This window comes from Abramis brama (genome assembly GCF_963993115.1).
Source record: "Abramis brama genome assembly, chromosome: 7".
NCBI classification, from domain to species: domain Eukaryota; kingdom Metazoa; phylum Chordata; class Actinopteri; order Cypriniformes; family Leuciscidae; genus Abramis; species Abramis brama.
Genome location: NC_139969.1, coordinates 41,574,089 through 41,592,768, shown reverse-complemented (window position 1 = coordinate 41,592,768; position 18,680 = coordinate 41,574,089). Strand labels below are relative to the sequence as shown.

General features: G+C 41.0%; 1 protein-coding gene across 5 annotated transcripts in view; it reads left to right on the top strand.

The window, feature by feature from the left end:
* LOC311087305 (phosphatase and actin regulator 1) overlaps positions 1 to 18,680 on the top strand; it is a 65,556-nt gene that overhangs the window by 21,003 nt on the left and 25,873 nt on the right. For all 5 annotated transcript variants that reach the window (XR_014607210.1, XR_014607211.1, XM_084120610.1 and 2 more), the window contains exon 2: positions 1,963 to 2,112. Coding sequence is in view for 3 of the 5 variants with exons in the window: in XM_084120610.1 (XP_083976736.1) it covers positions 1,963 to 2,112 (150 nt within the window). In the remaining 2 variants the exon portion in view is untranslated. The remainder of the gene's footprint in view (positions 1 to 1,962; positions 2,113 to 18,680) is intronic.

Below are 18,680 nucleotides of genomic sequence, written 5' to 3'. Positions count from 1 at the left end.
GCTCAAAATAGCCTCACACTAACACGGTAACATAATGAGGGTCCCTACATGCAAACCGAAGCATTGAGAACTTTGTAAGTGTAAAGACAGTTTAATAAGAAGATACTTTATAAAGACAGTACATTACGCGTTTACATGCAGGCGTCATCTTGGAAAACAGTCTCGACTAATCGAGCCACGAACGCCGTGCTACGTTAGATTTCACAAACGTAATTCCTATCAACCAGCTATCCTATCGACGGCGTTCGTGGCTCAATTAGTCGCGACTGTTTTCCAAGATGGATATTAACTAGCGATTTACTTTTACTTACTCTGTGCCCCATATACTAGCGTTATGAGCTAATCTGTTTTTAGAGATAAAACTCTTTACATTCGATTATCATGAAAACGCATTGCAGGGAACGATCGACTCGGTAACCATGTGTTAATTACCCCTACAATAACGCACACTTGGATTTCACACACGTGTAAAAGAAAAGCTAACTTTTATGCACAGGCTATGTTTGATACTTTTTCTCTATGTCTAAGTGTTCACTCCTCGCGTGCCTAACTTACGTTTTACAATGCAGGGACTGGAACTACAGATATGCTAGTTATAAATACAGTAATCATTACTTTATTTAGGCAGAATAAGTTTGTTGTGATTTCCAAGCTCATTGATGTTAGCAGTCTTCCTTGTAGAGTGCGCTCTGGTGGACAAACTATGCAGCGCCAACACTCATAACACGGTTGCAGGGTGTTTCGTCCGCTTTTATTATTTTTTAAATATTCATTTATCGGCCGTTATAAATGCAGATACCGATAGTTTGGAAAATGACTAATATCGGGCGATATATCGGTCGGGCTCTAGTGTGTTCCTCCAGTTGAGCGTGTGTGTGTGTGTGTTCCTCCAGTTGAGCGTGTGTGTGTTCCTCCAGTTGAGAGTGTGTGTGTGTGTTCCTCCAGTTGAGCGTGTGTGTGTTCCTCCAGTTGAGAGTGTGTGTGTGTTCCTCCAGTTGAGAGTGTGTGTGTGTTCCTCCAGTTGAGCGTGTGTGTGTTCCTCCAGTTGAGAGTGTGTGTGTGTGTTCCTCCAGTTGAGCGTGTGTGTGTTCCTCCAGTTGAGAGTGTGTGTGTGTTCCTCCAGTTGAGAGTGTGTGTGTGTTCCTCCAGTTGAGCGTGTGTGTGTTCCTCCAGTTGAGAGTGTGTGTGTGTGTTCCTCCAGTTGAGCGTGTGTGTGTTCCTCCAGTTGAGCGTGTGTGTGTTCCTCCAGTTGAGCGTGTGTGTGTTCCTCCAGTTGAGCGTGTGTGTGTTCCTCCAGTTGAGAGTGTGTGTGTGTGTGTGTGTGTTCCACCAGTTGAGTGTGTTCCTCCAGTTGAGCGTGTGTGTGTTCCTCCAGTTGAGCGTGTGTGTGTGTGTTCCTCCAGTTGAGCGTGTGTGTGTGTGTGTTCCTCCAGTTTGAGTGTGTGTTCCTCCAGTTGAACGTGTGTGTGTGTGTGTTCCCCCACAGCAGAAGAGGTGGAGAAGCTGTCCTCCAGTTTGAGTGTGTGTGTGTGTGTGTGTGTGTGTGTGTGTTCCTCCAGTTGAACGTGTGTGTGTGTGTGTTCCCCCACAGCAGAAGAGGTGGAGAAGCTGTCCTCCAGTTTGAGTGTGTGTGTGTGTGTGTGTGTGTGTGTGTTCCTCCAGTTGAGTGTGTGTGTGTGTTCCTCCAGTTGAACGTGTGTGTGTGTGTTCCTCCACAGCAGAAGAGGTGGAGAAGCTGTCCTCCAGTTTGAGTGTGTGTGTGTGTGTGTGTGTGTTCCTCCAGTTGAGTGTGTGTGTGTGTTCCTCCAGTTGAACGTGTGTGTGTGTGTGTTCCTCCACAGCAGAAGAGGTAGAGAAGCTGTCCTCCAGTTTGAGTGTGTGTGTGTGTGTGTGTGTGTTCCTCCAGTTGAGTGTGTGTGTGTGTGTTCCTCCAGTTGAACGTGTGTGTGTGTTCCCCCACAGCTGAAGAGGTGGAGAAGCTGTCCTCCAGTCGCTCCGAGTCGCTGGTGCCGCCCGGCCACTGCCGGAGCAAGTTCTCCACACTGGGACGCCTCTTCAAGCCCTGGAAGTGGAGGAAGAACAAGAGCGAGAGCTTCAAGCAGAGGTCCACAGGTACACACACCTCTGTCTTTTCACACATTCGGTGTCAAAACATTCTTTTGGGAGAAATCATTGTTTTATTTGCGAACAGAGTCCTCTGCCGTCTGGTCGCTCCCGGTTCGATCCGGACTCGCGCTAATGGCAAATCCCTGTCACTGTCCGCGTTTTGATCACAGAAAACCAGTTTTGTCGAGTTAAACAGCGTGATTATTGTTCATGGGTCCAGTATGGAGCCAAACATGCAGCTACCCGAGGGAGTAATGCGCTGGTGTGATCTGCTGCTCGAGACACATCTGATTATCATCAGTGCTTCAGGTGTGCTGTAATGCCCTTCACACAAGACAAGTCTCTGATGTCCCCAGAGTGTGTGTGTGTGTGTGAAGTTTTAGCTCAAAATACCCAGATCATTTTTACAGCATGTTAACCCCCTGAGGTCGGCTATGGCGTCGGCGCGATAGGCTCGTTTTTTTCCTTATCAGTGCAAAAAAAAATCTAAATACTAATATAAATTTTTATCTTATATGCTTGTGTTATACATCAATCGATCCTGTTTAGTGTGTATTATTTTTGTGTATACTCACAATAAAAACAAAGTGTTGTGCTTTTCGCCAAATAAAGAAAAATAAACATGATGCGAGTTCTGCCTACTCTCCGTCAGTGAAGTCCATTCTGAAACGCGTCCGAAAATGAACCATAACTCAGCGAATACTCAGTCAAACAGGCATACAGACACACAGGGATGAAGCTTGAATTCTCTTCTTTTAAATGAAGTAATTTTTATAAAAAACAAATATTCACAGTTTATGTAATATGTATGTAAAGAGAGAGAAGTCAGTCGTTCTCATCTCAGCTAATTAAGTTTTAATGTGACTCCGCCCACGGAGACCGCGCTATTCAAACGCAAATGTGAGGCGATCCATACAAACCTGTGAAACGCCCACATCCGCTGGATAAGGCCGGTGAAACACTGGATGCGTGGCGTAAGCGTCTCAGCTGCGTGGCGTAAGCGTCTCAGCTGCGTGGCGTAAGCGTCTCAGCTGCGTGGCGTGTCCGTTTTTATTTCGGCTCCCATGTTAACAGTTTAGAGTTTGCACACTGCCTGCGTGACACGCGCGTCTCAGGCGCGGCACGAGCCGCGTGGAAAACGTGTGCATGCTAGAAATAGAACCGACGCCTATTTTTCACGCGACACGCAAGCGTCTTGGAAGCGTTTCCATGCAAAATTTAATAGGAAAATCTGTTGATATGTCATTTTGACACGAATACATATTAATAAATGTCATTTTGATGTTTAAAAGTGTCTAGGTTTTGACATAAATGCAAATATAAATGTAATTTTACAAAATATGATCGATTTTCAAATACTGCTGTATTGAATGAACAGCTTTTAGCAAACTCTATTGCTATACTGAGATGAGGAATATATATATACTGTATGTGTTTTGTCAAAAATAAAGTCATCAACTAACTAATGAATCCTTTACTTTGAAATGCGTATGATAAAATGTATACTTTAGTTTTGAAAGACGTTGACTAGTTTTGAATAGATTATAAAGTTTTTACTGTACAATAGACTGCCACATCAAATAAGCTTTTGTTTGCCAATTTTGCTCATATGTTAAATATAGTATGTTTTGTCAAAAATAAAGTCATCAAATAATACGTTTTGTATACTTTAGTTTTTACAAAGAAAGATTACACTTGAATTGTTGTTGTAATTGTAACCTTTTTAATAAAAAATATATATTTACAAGGTAGATGTAAACAAACTATTAAAAGGTAAATATAATTTTTTTCTTTAAAGGAGTGGTAAAACGCCTTTTTTCGAATGCTTGATTGTGTTTGTGGGGTGCACTGTAACATGTGTTCATGCTTCGGTTTTAAAAATTCGCATTATTTTTCACATATTTAACCATTATTCTACACTGCTCTGTCCCTCCTTGTAAAAACGGTCGGATGATTTCCGCGTTTTTGAGACTGCAGATCGCTATATGACACTGTTACTTTTGTATATTTAGAACGATTGTAGCTAAATATCTGTCGCCTGAACTATTAATCCAATACGAACACTAAACATTGGCTTTACAACAGTAGCCAAATCAAACACAAAACCATGTTTAGCATGCCTGTAGATAAACAATACATAAAAGCTATAATCAAAGAATAATTTACACTGATCACATAAACGACAACACAACAACCACGAACATTCCAAGTTCGCTGCGCTGATGATATTAAACAGAAGTTTGTATGTGTTTGTCGGATAAGTATGAATTAACGTTAGCATTTAACAAACTGGTTTGTGGAGCCAAACAGCGTTGTCCTTCGTTTACTTCCTTGCTACAACGTACAATTAACAATACGAACTATTACAGGAAAACACAACGACGAAAAATAAATCATACTTGCAGGTTGTGGCCCGTAAACAGTTTCTGTTTTTAAAGTTGGAACTGCTCCATCTTTCAGGACTAGCCGTTGTGCGAATCCTTCATCGGAGGAGGGGTTTATGTAAATATTGGGCTTAGTGATGTCAGCAAGCCTGCAGGAATGTGGTGTAGTCCCTACTGGCCGTTTTTTGTAGTTCTTAGAAATTGATTTCTTTAAAAGCAAATATCTCCCTTTGCTTTAAACTTTGAAAGTTGTAACTTTGCAGATGTTGTTTATGCTCAAACAGCAACATTACACACTAACTAAAGTTAGAAAAGTGAAATCGTGTTTTACCACCCCTTTAAATAATTTGTATTGTGTTTTATTAGTGACAAATTTGGGGAGAGGATAAATATTCCAAAACTGTAAATACAGTATGAGAATTAACTGCACAATTACTAGACATGTTTACCTTGGATATTATACAATTTGCAAGCACAATTTGTGAAAAAAATAAAATAAATTGCGATGCTTCCAACTGTGAACCAATTTGGTAGTGTGTATATATATATATATATATATGTGTGTGTGTGTGTATATATATGAAGAGTTCAGATGCAAAAGCCTCTAAATGCCATCTGAAATTTTCTTCTAGAATGATCATTTTTATGAAGCTTGTATATTTAAGTTAGCTATAGGTGACACACCTGAATGAATGGCTCATTAAGTATGCAGGGGCATTGTCTCATCAGGTGTGAACTACTAAATATGCATGATCGTTTACGCCCCATCCGCATATTGGCTTTCCAAACTAAAAGTGTTTCACAAAACTTAAATCAATGTATCGTTTTATGTGAATGATTAGGCAGGATGATTTTCACACCATTTTGAAGAAAAAACTCTAGGCGACGACATCCATTAGTCAAAAGTCTTATTGACACATATTTAGTATGTGTTTTGTGGCCTTATTTCAGAAACTTTCATTTTTAGTTTTTTCAATAACCATGCATAAACATTATTCTCTCAAAAATGAAAACATGTACATACATGTGGCTCACATATTATGGAAGCCCTGTTTGTGCTAAATAGAGTGTAATTACACCTTTGCCATTGATATGTTTATAAGCAACTGAAAAAGCACAAATGTCAGGGCATGTCAGAACATCTCAAGGACCCCAAAAACACCTCAGACCCCAGAGGGTTAAAATTGTCCCTTTTTGCAGGTCAGTAAAAACGCGTTGTTTCGTGTGTGTCCCTTTATATGCAAATGAGCTGCTGCTCCCAGCACAGAGGGCGGAGCTTCAAAAGTGTGTGTGTGTGTGTTAGCAGTTTCGATTACCTCAGTTTGTGAGATCGGCGAAATTCAGTGACTATCGATCGAGTCAAAGAATGTGATTGGCCGATACTGAGCATCGGAGCATCCCTAAAGACTGGAATCTGCTGCGAACGAGCAGCTCCTCAGAGTGAAGCACGGTGAACGCTGGTGTTTGGGAACGAGCAGCTCCTCAGAGTGAAGCACGGTGAACGCTGGTGTTTGGGAACGAGCAGCTCCTCAGAGCGAAGCACGGTGAGCGCTGGTGTTTGGGAACGAGCAGCTCCTCAGAGTGAAGCACGGTGAGCGCTGGTGTTTGGGAACGAGCAGCTCCTCAGAGTGAAGCACGGTGAGCGCTGGTGTTTGGGAACGAGCAGCTCCTCAGAGCGAAGCACGGTGAGCGCTGGTGTTTGGGAACGAGCAGCTCCTCAGAGCGAAGCACGGTGAGCGCTGGTGTTTGGGAACGAGCAGCTCCTCAGAGCGAAGCACGGTGAGCGCTGGTGTTTGGGAACGAGCAGCGCCTCAGAGTGAAGCACGGTGAGCGCTGGTGTTTGGGAACGAGCAGCTCCTCAGAGTGAAGCACGGTGAGCGCTGGTGTTTGGGAACGAGCAGCTCCTCAGAGCGAAGCACGGTGAGCGCTGGTGTTTGGGAACGAGCAGCGCCTCAGAGCGAAGCACGGTGAGCGCTGGTGTTTGGGAACGAGCAGCTCCTCAGAGCGAAGCACGGTGAGCGCTGGTGTTTGGGAACGAGCAGCGCCTCAGAGTGAAGCACGGTGAGCGCTGGTGTTTGGGAACGAGCAGCTCCTCAGAGTGAAGCACGGTGAGCGCTGGTGTTTGGGAACGAGCAGCTCCTCAGAGCGAAGCACGGTGAGCGCTGGTGTTTGGGAACGAGCAGCTCCTCAGAGCGAAGCACGGTGAGCGCTGGTGTTTGGGAACGAGCAGCTCCTCAGAGCGAAGCACGGTGAGCGCTGGTGTTTGGGAACGAGCAGCTCCTCAGAGCGAAGCACGGTGAGCGCTGGTGTTTGGGAACGAGCAGCTCCTCAGAGCGAAGCACGGTGAGCGCTGGTGTTTGGGAACGAGCAGCTCCTCAGAGCGAAGCACGGTGAGCGCTGGTGTTTGGGAACGAGCAGCTCCTCAGAGCGAAGCACGGTGAGCGCTGGTGTTTGGGAACGAGCAGCTCCTCAGAGCGAAGCACGGTAAACGCTGGTGTTTGGGAACGAGCAGCTCCTCAGAGTGAAGCACGGTGAGTGCTGGTGTTTGGGAACGCAGTCGTGTGAGACGCTGCCGAAGGGAATCAGACGAAACCGTGACGTTCTCCATCGAGACCTGAAGTCACGTGTTTCTCAGAAACCATGCTTAAGGCGGGACACTACAGGTGAACAGGGTCACATTTAAAATAATAGATATCACCATGAAACGTCCTCAGTTGATTACTTACTTACTTACTCAGCTGATGAGTGAATGGAACATTGTAGCGCGCATCCCATCCAATAAATCGCAATAATCTTTGTGCTTTGTTACTAATGATATGAAATAAAGTCTTAAATTTCAAATTAAGTCCATTTTCTTACAAAATTCAAAAACATAAACCGTTTTGGCGTGAGATCGCTCTGGCTCAGCTCTAGAGAAGCACATGATCTTCTCTTCCGCCTTGAATAACACCAGTTACAGCGCGAGATAAACATGAATGAGCATCTGAAAGTGTGTTAAATGATAGAGTACAACTTATTGAAATCCATATCATGTGACATGGAGTCGCTCAATCAGTGTTTCAGCCGTGGAAAGACGTCAGTAAAACAGCTTGTAAACAATGTCATGTAACGTCACATTTACTTAAGAAAAACCATGTGTGACCATAAACTCGTTAGTCAGCGAGAGAAATTAACTCTAGAGAGGAGCATTCTGCTAAATATATGCACCATATTTCATATTCATTATAATTTTTAATGTTCTTCAGTATTTAATGTTTGAATAAATCTGGCAAGTTTTTATGACAGCCACCATTTAAATGTTTATATTTCATATAACTTTATTACTATAAAAATAAATAAAAGTGTAATTTAAGTGTTTGTATAGCTTCAAATCAGTTAATTTTCACCTTCAATATTATAGTAGGCTAATGAAGCCTATAGGCTACTGTTGGAAACTCAGAATCGAAGACCAGGAGACTTTTGGGATCAAGAAGTTATTCTTTATTGAGGACTTGGCGCGTTGACGTGGCTGCAGTTCTTCAAAAGTCTGACTAAGTGGACGTTCTCATACAGTTTATATACATTTAGGGGCCGGAACCAAAACTTTGTGATGAGACAGGTTTAGGAACCTGTTTTGGACTGAGAGTGCTGCCCATCCTAATCCACTCATCATATCTATTCAAATGCTGAGACCCGAGTACAGGACTGGCAGGACTCTCTTGCTGAAACACAAGCTCCAAGAGCCATTAAGAGTTTCAGTAAAACAGGACTGACCGGAGTCTTTTGCTAGAAAACTCTGATAATAATAATTTATACTAGAGCCCGACCGATATATCGGCAGGCCGATATTATTGGCCAATATTAGGCATTTTCCTAACTATCGGTATCGGCATTTATAATGGCCGATAAATTAATATTTAAAAAAATGCAGCGTGCGGTGATTTATGTAAGGATGGCGCTGCCAATAAAGCACCTAAAAGCTGTCACAAAGAACTGGCAAAAAATAACGGCCGCGTCCGGTGTAGACCAGAGCGAGCGAGCGGGGAGCGGGAGCGGGCGGATCTTGGACAGAGCGCAGAGCGGCATTTTTAAAAGGACGGAGCGTCGCCTTATTTCCCGCTCCAATTTCGCTCCGCTCACACCACGAGTCTGAAGCATGCTCAGTCAAACCTAAACCAGGATCCATCTGTCTTGCACAGTCATCAACAGTAGACTATTTTTAGTCAAAACTCGGCTCAATAATGGAGTTCAAAAAGTAGGCTACTTCAAAAAGGAAAATAAGAAGTCATACAGGTCAGGTGTACTATTAATATATAACTAACTAACAATGATAATGTGGTACAAGAAAACGAATGTGGAGACATCGTTTCAGTCAGCAAAGATTCATTTTGGAATCTCAAAAGACACATGGGGGAAGAAAACGCTGGGAAGAAAACAAAAGGTTAGCAAATTGAATACGGTAACTTGTAACAAAGTGTAAATTAAATATAGCGTAATATTCAAACAAATTCGTTTTTTCATTCAAGTAGACCTAATGGTTCGTTTTATTTAGCCGAATTTGTGTCGTCCATAATAATATTTATATTATTAGGCCCATTTATTCGTTTAATTTTACAGCAGTTTGTGTGTATGGAAGCCAATTTAAATTTTAATCGTGCGCGTTGCGCAGAAGTTCACTTATCAAAATTCTGGCCTTATAGTTAATTTACTTTTAAAAAAGGTATGCATATTTTTGCTTATATAATTTTTATTTAGATTATTAGGCCCATTTATTCGTTTAATTTTACAGGACTTTTTGTGTAGGCTATATTCCTTCTTACATAGGCCTGTAATTTGAAATAAAACATTTCTATTTGAAAAATGTTGTTGTTACTCATTAGTTCTTTAGGAGGTAAGGCTGTGGTCTAAGCTAAAAGTGATATAGGCTACATGTAGATTTTTTTTTCCTTTTTTGGAGCGAGCGGGGGGCGATTTGAGTGGAGCGCGAAGCAAACCTCGTTATGCGCTGAGCGATAATGAGCGGAGCGGCCTGATGTAGCTTTGAGCGGGGGAGCGGAGGGGTGAACAGTTCCGTGAGCGATGAGTGGAGATTCTCACCACTCCACTCCGCTCACATGCTCTGGTGTAGACACAGTGTTAAAGCTCATTCTGCTACGTTACAACATCAAGCAATATTCCAATAATTTATATAATTATAACACTTTATATAGGGCCATTTTGCATTGAGAGTAGCCTAGTTTCACGTTTAGTATATTTTGCTTACTACTTATTTAATATAGTATAAAACTACTGTACATATGTAATTATAAACGTTTTCATTATGATATTATTAATTTTACTTTACTAAAAAGATCTGAGTTCTTCCTCCACTGGTAGATATTAGAGAAATTAAGATTAAAAATAGAATATAAGGTTTTGTCAGTGACACTTTTGATATATTTATTGATACAAGTTATGTTTTAAATAACGTGACTAAATTAAAAGACAAAGTCGTTAGTGAAGATTATGCAACAGTATTTAGAATATAATATAATATAAAATGCAATGCAAACTAGTTTGGTTACAGCTCAAATTCTCATTCTATCATTCACCCTGCCTCCATTACATATCTTTGTCACACAAGTGTTTGATCACCACATTTGAGTGATCATTGCAAAACGTTTATATATTTATTCTGTTTATACTGTGTATTCTATATACAGTACCCATCAAAAGTTTGTACACACCAATTGGAAAGTGTGTCCAAACTTACTGTACTATAATACACATAAATAATATTGCTACTGTATTATAATATACACATAAATAATATCGGCCGATATATCGGTATCTGGCTTTTTTTTATCGGTATCGGCATCGGCGCCCAAAAATCCATATCGGTCGGGCTCTAATTTATACCTAACCTTAACATGCTAAATTCAATGTAAACCTAAATTAAACATTTTAATAAATTTGTAATACAGCATTTGTCCCTTTGAGAGTTCTTAAAAAAACACTCACAAAATACAAATTTAGACACTTAAAAGTTCATTCTTGTAACTTAAAGTTACAGGCACATACTGTAGCATGTTCTGTGTTGTTCATCTGTAATTGCATGCTGACACAGAAACATAACATGCAATTAGGGTCCGTGAAGTCCTTACGGGTAATATTCTTTTATGGTTGGACCAGTCATTTGTTGAATGAAACACTTGATACTGTGGACGCATACGTAGAACGCCAGTAGGAGAAACAACAGCAGAATTGCTATTTCTTTAATCCACAGCCAGGGTTTACCAATCAAGTTTCCAAACCATGAAGAATTGTCTTCAGTCATCTGGTGTAATTTTGTTGAAAGATCAAGAATGTCTTGTTGGATTTTGTTCAAGTTCTCGGTTGGATCCATTAACCCGGTGCAGCACTCAGGGCCGATAATGGTGCAGGCTCCCCCTTGCGTTGCAAGAATGTAATCCAAGGCTACTCTGTTCTGTAAGATCATTATCTTGTGCGAAGCTAGAGTGTTCGTGATGTTACCCAGGGCCAAAGCTGTATCGTTGGCCAATTTCTGTACAGAATCCGACAGGCTTCTGACTTGATCGAGAGCCTGCATGACACCATACGATGGGATTAATGCTCCAAGAGTTCTTGACCACCACGTTTGAACACAAGTGAGTCCTGGAATGCAGCCATCTTTGTTGATAGAAGGAGCTGAATTTTGTAGCTGTGGAGAGCTTGGGGTGGAGTGTGTATTTTCTCTGATAGCTGGTAGAACATAAACCAGGGTGCACCTGCCGTTGAATTGGCTGGGTAGGATGCTGTAGACAGAGATAGGGTGTGCCACCCATGGGATTCCGGCTCCTACTGAAGGTGCATGTGGCATGCAGACGTTCTTTCCAGCAAACAAGGACATATTCATCAGCTCTAAGAAGATGTTGTTTCTGGGGTCTACACTTTGTGCGATGTCCATGATGGTTAGTAGTAGTATGACAATCTTGATCATGATAAGGGATGACTGAAGTTCCCGTAGGTGAGTCTGCGTTGTGTTTTTTTTTTTTTTCTTCTGTGTTGGTTGTAGTCTCTGCAGTTGGTCTAGTTGTTTTCTGGAGGTTGGGTCTTCATATGCAGGTGTGTAGGTCAGTGCATATGGTTAAAAACAAACAAACAAAGAACAACTGCAACAGACCAGTATTCATTGTAAAGACTACAAACATTAGGGTTGTATCCTCTGTTAAATCTGAGTCTGCTATTGTTGTTCCTTCTTTTCCTATGTCTTAATTCATGAGACACCTAAAAGGAACAGTGAGGTGAGGAGGGACTAGTGGTTGGGAAAGGCCTATAAGGGAATCTTCACCGCAGGGTTGGCCCCCGAAAGCCTGTTGCTTTCGGTTCTTCCCTGGGGCTCCTCACTGGTCCGTGTCCTATCCTATCCCTGTGGGGGGAGGAACAACTTTACAGTGTAAAACATGAGTCCAGGTTTTCCTTCCCTGAGTTTTCTGACATGTAACACACCTTTTGGCTGTTTCTGTGGCTACCTGTCTGAATTTTGGATTCCACCATTGATTTGAGAACCTGTGATTCATCGTTGCTGGACCACTGTGACCCAAATTGTGTGTTTGTTGAGCCAAATATGGCAGCAGTGATTCGGGAGCAACATACTTTCCCCCTTTGGTCCAGCAGCCAGATGAATCAACGGTGGCTCCTTTGTCTAGCCATGTCCATGCTTCATATAGAGGAACATCTTTGTACAAATCAATGATAGATTCAGGAGGCAGAATTGTCTTCTGTGCTGTACTACCTGAACACACTTGTACAGTTACATAGGAACAAGCCTGTTTAGCTGCTACATCTGCAAGAGCATTACCTTTAGCTTCTGTAGTGTTAGTTGTGAGATGTGCTTTCACTTTGATCACCGCTAATTTCTTTGGAAGTTTCATGGCAAACATAAGATCTTTCACTAATTCAGCATGCTTAAAGGGGGATCCAGCAGAAGTTAGAAACTGTCTGCTTTGCCAAATGACGCCAAAATCATGAATAACCCCAAAAGCATATCTGGAATCTGTGTAGATATTTGCAACTGATCCTGAAGCTAGTGTGCATGCTCTAGTTAAAGCTACCAGTTCTGCAGCCTGAGCTGAAAAATGATCTGGAAGACGACCTGAAGCTACCACCTCAGTGGTGGACGTTACTGCATAGCCTGCTCGTCTGTTTCCTTCAATTACTTGAACTGAACCATCAACAAACAACTCAAATTCTGCGTTCTCTATGGGAGTTTCTGCTATTTCACTTGTCGCTGCGTATCTAAGCGTAACACAATCATGAGTCATTTCGCCTTCATCCTCTAACACAACTTCAGTCATTGCAGACATCATAAATGTTGAGGGGTTCGTGACCGGTGCACGCTGTAAAACAATGTTCGGGGCTGTGAGAGTAGTTAACCAATTTCCCCAACGAGAGGAAGAGACAGAAGTGACTTTTGCTTGATTCATTAGTGCGGACACTGCGTGCATTTCGCACACTTCCAGGGTCATCAACGATTCCACTGTACGTTACAGCTGCCTGACAGAACCTCTCAGTATATTCACTAACAGTTTCTTCTTTCTTCTGTACACAATTGGTAATTTTCGACCAATCTATTTTGGGTCCTAAGAGATTCTTTAGGATTTTCAAAACACCTTCTCTCAAATCGCCTTTACTGGCATGTTGCAGTTCGGAAGTAACAGCAGACTCAAAACTGTTGAATTCAGATTCAGTTAGAATTTGTGACATCAGCTGTGTGACTTCTGGCAACGACATGTCGTAAAGACGCATTTTACTGATCAATGCTCTTCTAAATTCAGAAAAATGTGTGCGTGCTGAGGGTAAACTCTGGGATAGTCTCTCTACATCTTTAGGTCCTAGTGCTTTGGCAACAGCTTGTATTTGGACAACAGAAGAGTTAGGAGGAACACTTTCAGTTCCCTCAATTCCCTGAGACCTTCTCCTTGCCCCACACACCTTCACTGAGTCTACAGGCTCATCAGTTACTGATTGAATTTTTTTTAATTCACTTTCTGACCACATGGAGTCGCAAAACCACCTTTTTCCGTTGTGGGGATCAGTCTGGCATTTTTTCTAAACATTTCTGTGAGTTTTCTTTGTTACCACACAATCAAAAAAACACTAAAACTTCTCTCTAGTGTCTACACAGAGGGTACACTTGTTAACCCTCTGGAGTCTGGGGTGTTTTTGGGGTCCTTGAGATGTTCTGACATGCCCTGACATTTGTGCTTTTTTCAGTTGCTTATAAACATATCAATGGCAAAAAAAAAATACACTCTATTTAGCACAAACAGGACTACCATAATATGTGAGCCACATGTATGTACATGTTTTCATTTTTGAGAGAATAATGTTTATGCATGGTTATTGAAAAAACTAAAAATGAAAGTTTCTGAAATAAGGCCACAAAACACATACTAAATATGTGTCAATAAGACTTTTGACTAATGGATGTCGTCGCCTAGAGTTTTTTTTTTTTTTTTTTTAAGTTTTGCAAAACACTTTTAGTTTGGAAAGCCAATATGCGGATGGGGCGTAAACGATCATGCATATTTAGTAGTTCACACCTGATGAGACAATGCCCCTGCATACTTAATGAGCCATTCATTCAGGTGTGTCACCTATAGCTAACTTAAATATACAAGCTTCATAAAAATGATCATTCTAGAAGAAAATTTCAGATGGCATTTAGAGGCTTTTGCATCTGAACTCTTCATATATATATATACACACACATTACCAAATTGGTTCACAGTTGGAGGCATCGCATTTATTTTTTTTTCACAAATTGTGCTTGCAAATTGTATAATATCCAAGGTAAACATGTCTAGTAATTGTGCAGTTAATTCTCATACTGTATTTTCAGTTTTAGAATATTTATCCTCTCCACAAATTTGTCACTAATAAAACACAATACAAATTATTTAAAGAAAAAAATTATATTTACTTGTTTACATCTACCTTATAAATATATATTTTTTATTAAAAAGGTTACAATTACAACAATTCAAGTGTAATCTTTCTTTTTAAAAACTAAAGTATACAAAACGTATAATTTGATGACTTTGTTTTTGATAATTTTTGATATTTTTCCTCATCTCAGTATAGCAATAGAGTTTGCTAAAAGCTGTTCATTCAATACAGCAGTATTTGAAAATCGATAATATTTAGTAAAATTACATTTATATTTGCATTTGTCAAAACCTAGACACTTTATTTCAACATATTTCAGTCGATTTTACTCATCTCAGTATAGCAATACAGTTTGCTAAAACATCATCATTCATTCACACACACGATTTAAATTTAAACTGTCTTTTTGTGAGCTGTGGTAAACAGCGCGCATCTCTGCCGTTCATTCATTCATAAACAGAAACCCGATTCACGTGAGAAGGAAAAAAACTCACTACACCATTCCTCAGCTCGCTCCTCGATATACCCGCACTTCTGAGGGACATTTTCCATTATTATTATTCCTCACAGCGCTGCGAGACGGTGGAAACAAGTAGGCTACAATGATCTGATTCAACTTGTTTTCTCGAGCTGATGAGGGCGTTCACAGTTTGCACGGATTGCCTCAGTCATTTGCGTTTGAATAGCGTGCGCTCTCCGAGGGCGGAGTCACATTACAAGTAATTAGATGAGATGAGATGAGAACGACTGACATCTCGCTCTTTTCTTACAGATTACATGAACTGAGAATATTTGTTTTTTATATAAATTACTTCATTTAAAAGAAGAGAATTCAAGCTTCATGCCTGTGTGTCTGTATGTCTGTTTGACTGAGTATTCGCCGAGTTATGGTTCATTTTCGGACGCGTTTCAGAATGGACTACACGGACAGAGTGAAGGCAGAACTCACTTCGTGTTTATTTTTCTTTATTTGGCAAAAAGCACAACACTTTGTTTTTATTGTGAGTGTACACAAAAATAATACACATTTAACAGAATCGATTGATGTATGAAACTCCTATGGAAAATCAAAGTCAACAGAGTATTTATGAGTTTCTTTTACACTGATAAAAAAAAAAGCGAGCTGGTATCGCCGGCGATACCGCCGACCTCAGGGGGTTAACACATCAGCTATTGTTAACTCTCCAAATGACCAACACTTCACACTTAACCTCCCTGCCTACAAAAGCAGAGGATAAACCAAATATTAGCGATGATGCTAACCGTCCCTGATAAAGCTGAGGATAAAACTTCACTGACTTTACAGAGGATAAACCTTCTCTAGCAATGTAGAGGATAATGCAATTTCATCTCCAAAAAAAACTTTTTTAGAGGATAAACTTAGTTAACCAAACCCTGCAGCTGTCTGTTAACTCTTCTCTGACGGCGCAGAGGATAAACAAATTTGTACTGGTCTTTAAAGGTTCTTCTGAATAGAGTAGCACTCACCAACCCTTGGTTGTAAAGGAAGATGCAGTCTGGAAAGCAGATCTTTTGTTGAGCTTGCTGTTTCAATCTGGATTCAGGTGAAGAAGCTGGAACTCTATCCGGGTCACAGGCACCAAATTGTTGGAAACTCAGAATCGAAGACCAGGAGACTTTTGGGATCACGTTGAAGAAGTTATTCTTTATTCAAAAGTCTGACTAAGTGGACGTTCTCATACAGTTTATATACATTTAGGGGCCGGAACCAAAACTTTGTGATGAGACAGGTTTAGGAACCGGTTCTAGACTGAGAGTGCTGCCCATCCTAATCCACTCAGCATATCTATTCAAATGCTGAGACCCGAGTACAGGACTGGCAGGACTCTCTTGCTGAAACACAAGCTCCAAGAGCCATTAAGAGTTTCAGTAAAACAGGACTGACCGGAGTCTTTTGCTAGAAAACTCTGATAATACCTAACCTTAACATGCTAAATTCAATGTAAACCTAAATTAAACATTTTAATAAATTTGTAATACAACACCACAACTGACTCCCATAGTTTACAGCATTAGTTAAGAGATTTGTTTTCCTTGAGAAAATTTGCCATGTATTGTACTTGATATCCAAATACCAAAGTAATCAATATCGAATCGAATTGTGAAATTTTTGTCAATACCCAGCCCTATTAATTATGCAAATTAGGCATTATCTCATTAAATATGCACGATTTTGCATATATTTTCGGTAGATAGATCTGAACATATGATAAAGCCAGGTGCAATTATTATTTATTTTTTTCATTTTGTTTACACACAAGATGAAAAAACATTTCAGAGGGATTTCAGGATATATGCTTTCATTACCTAGGGAATCAAAATATACTGTCCATAGCCTTAAAAAATGATTTTCGCCATATTTTTTTTTATTAAAATGTCACATAAATCAGGCCAGGAATGATTAATTAACAAATCCCTCTGTAAACATCTTCAGAATACTGCTAAGTGTATAACTGGAGAGTTTAGTGTACACAGGTGCTACATAGGCTGAGATGTGTGTACTGGAGAATGACAAAAAACTCATTTTGAGAAAATGGCAGTTAAAGAGTTAAATAGCTCTAAATGAGATTTCGTCGTTAGCTTTAAATCCCCCTTTGGACATTCACGATTGGTTACTGATAGAAAGGAAATGCCCATATTTGGGATAGCGTTGTGCAGGAGACTCAGAGCTTTACAACGACACCGGTCATGACAGACTTCAGTGAACAGAGGGATCTCGGCGTGTCGTGCTGGAACGCTGACTTCCTGGTAAATTCGGGAGAAACTTACTGCCGCAAGTAAACAAAATGTAATAAAATAAACATCTTAATGTATATTTTCAACGTTTTCTTTATAGCAGCTTGAAAGAACACATATTGAAGGAGTAAACTAGCCCAACATCTCAGAACTGACCACTGCATGAAGAATCTGTGTTTTTGCCTGCCGTGTCTCGCCTTGAAGGGTTAGTTCACCCGAAACTGAAAACTCTGTCAGTAATCCCTCTCCCTCATGTTGTTCAACCCCGTCAGACTTTCGCTCATCTTCGGAACACAAATTAAGATATTCATGATGAAGTCTGAGAGCTGTCTCACTCCTCCATTGAAACTGGCCCAGAAAGTTGTAGTTCTCTGTAGAGGACCTCAGTGAGACCGCTTGCTCCCGCTGGCGTCAGTCCCGGGTGGAGCTGCTGATGGTGTGTGTGTGTGGATCTGGGGGTGTGTAGGGACAGGGGAAGTGCTGTTATTGGTCAGTCGAGGGGATGTTCTGGGTCAGCGGGTATAGGGGTTATAACCTTAGAGTCATGAACACACACTCTTCCAGGAACAGTGATGGAGCGCTTGTTCACAGTGATCTGGGGCCGGTTTCACAAAGCTATTTTAGACCGGTCTATAGTGTTAGACTAGTCTAAAATTTGCTCATAGACTAGTCTAATGCAAGTTAGACTGTTTCACAAAAATAAAGACTGACTTAATTTAGACCAAAAAAAATAGACACCTTACCCCCAGGCTAACTTAGGTCTAAGACTCTGTTACCTTGGCAACCAGCAGTAACAATCAGTTACATTACAGACAGCCAGAAGAAAAGGGAAAATGGCTCATAATTTAAACATTTCTTCCAGTTATTACATTCCCAAGTAAAATGTCCTTGTAACTGTTAGGGCCGTTACATAGTCAACGCGAGCAACGATCGAGGCGCTCCCTTTCATAGTCTAAACAGTGGACGCAAGCGTCACGGGCGATGCGTGAAATGCAATACACCGCTCACGCAACAGGGAGTAACAGTTAGTCATAGTGGAGTCATAGCTCTGAACGCCCGTCTATTTCGCTTCAAACGCTCGCTTTGGACGCGCGAATGGATTCAAAATGTTCAAGCGTTGAACTAGACGCGGATTTGACGCTCTATTCGCGTTTGGTGTGAACGCAGCATAATAGGCTGCGATGTCAAGATTGCAATGCTGGAATGTGTGTGTGTGTGTGTCAGAGAGAGAGAGAGGCACGGGCGCGATCGAACAGTGGAAACATAAAAACATACTCCGTCATTTATACTCCTCCAACAAACACATATTTTCCGCTGGGGTAAACTGCACTGAGCTGTTGAATGTGCTTACTCGATCCGCCATGTTTTTTGTTTTGAAAAGTGTCTTATTTTACCCAGAATGCATTGCATTGTAGTCCTACTTAAGATGTCTTAAGTGCTTTGTGCAACGGTCTGATTTAGATGTCTATCTGAAGTCTGACTATCTACTACATCTAAGCCATAGTCAAAGTCTATCTTTGTGAA